General features: G+C 53.6%; 1 protein-coding gene across 1 annotated transcript in view; it reads left to right on the top strand.

Moving 5' to 3' along the window:
- LOC121330748 (uncharacterized protein C1orf21 homolog) overlaps positions 1 to 2,569 on the top strand; it is a 40,990-nt gene extending 38,421 nt beyond the window's left edge. Inside the window, exons 5-6 of the mRNA XM_041277466.1 lie at positions 1,553 to 1,613; positions 2,120 to 2,569. Of these exons, the coding sequence (XP_041133400.1) occupies positions 1,553 to 1,613; positions 2,120 to 2,161 (103 nt within the window). The 3' untranslated portion in view covers positions 2,162 to 2,569. The remainder of the gene's footprint in view (positions 1 to 1,552; positions 1,614 to 2,119) is intronic.

Below are 2,569 nucleotides of genomic sequence, written 5' to 3'. Positions count from 1 at the left end.
ACACACACCGTTACACGTCACGGCACACACACACACACAGTGTGACACGTGTGTGTCACACACACCCACACACTGTGACGTCACGTCGTCACACACACACACACACCACACACGTCACACACTACACACACGTACACGAGACACGTGAGTCACACCACACCGTGACCGTCACACACACACACACTGTGACCAGTGTGCAGTGTGTGTGTGTGTGTGTGTGTGGCACTGTGTGTGTGTGTGTGTGTGTGTGTGTGTGTGTGTGTGTGTGTGTGTGTGTGTGTGTGTGTGTGTGTGTGCACTGTGTGTGCAGTGTGTGTGTGGCAGTGTGTGCAGTGTGCAGTGTGTGTGGTGTGTGTGTGGCACTGTGCAGCACAGTCGTGTGTGTGTGTGTGTGTGTGGTGTGGTCTGTGGACACACGTCCCCCACACACGTGAGACACGCGTTAGTGTGTCTGTGTGTGTGTGTGTACAGTGTGTGTGCAGTGTGTGTGTGTGTCTGTGTGTGTTACCGACAGTGTGTGTGTGTGTGTGTGTGTGGCTCTGTGCAGTGCAGTGTGTGTGTGTGTGTGTGTGTGTGTGTGTGTGGCTCTGTGCAGTGCAGTGTGTGTGTGTGGCACTGTGCAGTGCAGTGTGTGTGTGTGTGTGGCTCTGTGCAGTGCAGTGTGTGTGTGTGTATGTGCAGTGCAGTCCCCTGTGGTGTGTAACATACCAGACTCACGTCACTTCACACACCCACCACACACACGTCACACGTCACGTCACACACACACCGGGTGTGTGTGTGTGGCTCTGTGCAGTGTGTGTGTGTGTGCTCTGTGCAGTGCAGTGTGTGTGTGTGTGTGTGTGTGTGTGTGTGTGTGTGTGTGTGTGTGTGTGTGTGTGTGTGTGTGTGTGTGTGTGTCTGTGTGTGCAGCAGTGTGTGTGTGTGTGTGACTGACTCTGTGCAGCTCAGTGTGTGTGTGTGTGTGTGTGTGTGACTCTGTGCAACACAGTGTGTGTGTGTGTGTGGCACTGTGCAGTGCAGTGTGTGTGTGTGTGTGTGTGTGTGTGTGTGTGTGTGTGTGTGTGTGTGTGTGTGTGCACTGTGTGTGTGTGGTCACTGTGCAGTGCAGTGTGTGTGTGTGTATGGCTCTGTGCAATGCAGTGTGTGTGTGTGTGTGTGGCACTGTGCAGTGCAGTGTGTGTGTCTGTGTGTGTGTGGCACTGTGCAGTGCAGTGTGTGTGTCTGTGTATGTGTGGCTCTGTGCAGTGCAGTGTGTGTGTGTGTGTGGCACTGTGCAGTGCAGTGTGTGTATGTGTGGCTCTGTGCAATGCAGTGTGTGTGTGTGTGTGTGTGTGGCTCTGTGCAATGCAGTGTGTATGTGTGTGTGTGTGTGTGTGTGGCTCTGTGTTTGACTCCAGTGTTCTCTTTGTCTCATGCTGTAACCCTGTGCACCTGTCTGCACTCAGACTGGCTGCCTGTCTGTAGTGGCTTTGCTTTGATCCTGCAGCTGCCTGGACCTTCACTGCATTACTATAACAGTCTCTCTCTCTCTCTCTCACTGACCTCGCAGCATCCACACATCTGAGAGCCAACAAGAATTCTTCCGAATGCTGGATGAAAAGATTGAGAAGGTAAGAGCTGGCAAAGTGTCTCAGCCTCTCCAGATGTGTGTGTGTGTGATTGGAATTGGAGGTGAGCTCAGATTCCAGTGTTAGAACAGCACAAGCTGTGCTCTGCTGTGCTGGCTTTACTAACAGTGATGAAGAGACTAGAGCCACTCTCTCCCTGCTACTCCCGGCTCCATCCTGGCTCCCTCCCGGGAGCACGCCAGTCAGTGAGGGTAGAGCAGCAAAAGTACACCCAGAAATACTTTCCGCTGATTACCACTAACTGATCTGTCTGCCTGAGCGGCACTCAGTGCTCTCCCTCTCTCTGCCGCTGTCAGGGTAACCCGCCCGGGGGCAGTGCCTTCATAATAATCCCCATGGGCTCTGTCCTCAGCCCCTGTCACTCGTGTACAAGCAAACAGTCACCTGATAACTCATCTGCTAAGAGACCACAACTGTGCTCCCTTAATGCACCTAGCACTGGACTCATTGTCCTTCACACTCTCTCTATCTCTCTCTGACTCTCCCAGGGTCCAGACTACAGCTCCGAGGAGGAGAAGGACATCATATAGTGCTTTAGAGGGGACTGTGTGGGACGCTGCTGTATAGAGACTGGCAGACAGGACCCCTTTTTAACCCCAGCGAGGGGAGGTGGAGTCGGACAGCTGGGCTCTGCGCCCGCCCCTCTCGCTGTGGCTCTTTGCTGGCCTCTCAGTTTTGAATCTGCTCTGTGGGTGGTCCCGGCCCGGACCCCCGGCTCCAGGAAGGAACTCTTTGCTTCTGTCGCAAAAAAAAAATAACCTCCCAGCCCACAGGTCACAGGTCACGCTTCCAACCTGGTGAGGTCACTCGGGGCGTGTCCCGTAGTCGCCATGGAAATGCAGATACTCTGCTTCACCCCTTCCAGTTTGCTGCTGGCTCCGTGCTGAACGGGGACTGGGATTCCGTTTCTATTAAAATAAATACTCTGCTGTTTTTAA

The sequence above is a fragment of the Polyodon spathula genome, chromosome 18, assembly GCF_017654505.1.
Source record: "Polyodon spathula isolate WHYD16114869_AA chromosome 18, ASM1765450v1, whole genome shotgun sequence".
NCBI classification, from domain to species: Eukaryota; Metazoa; Chordata; class Actinopteri; order Acipenseriformes; family Polyodontidae; genus Polyodon; species Polyodon spathula.
The sequence above is the reverse complement of the archived record's forward strand: the minus strand, read 5'-3'. Positions and strand labels throughout refer to the sequence as shown.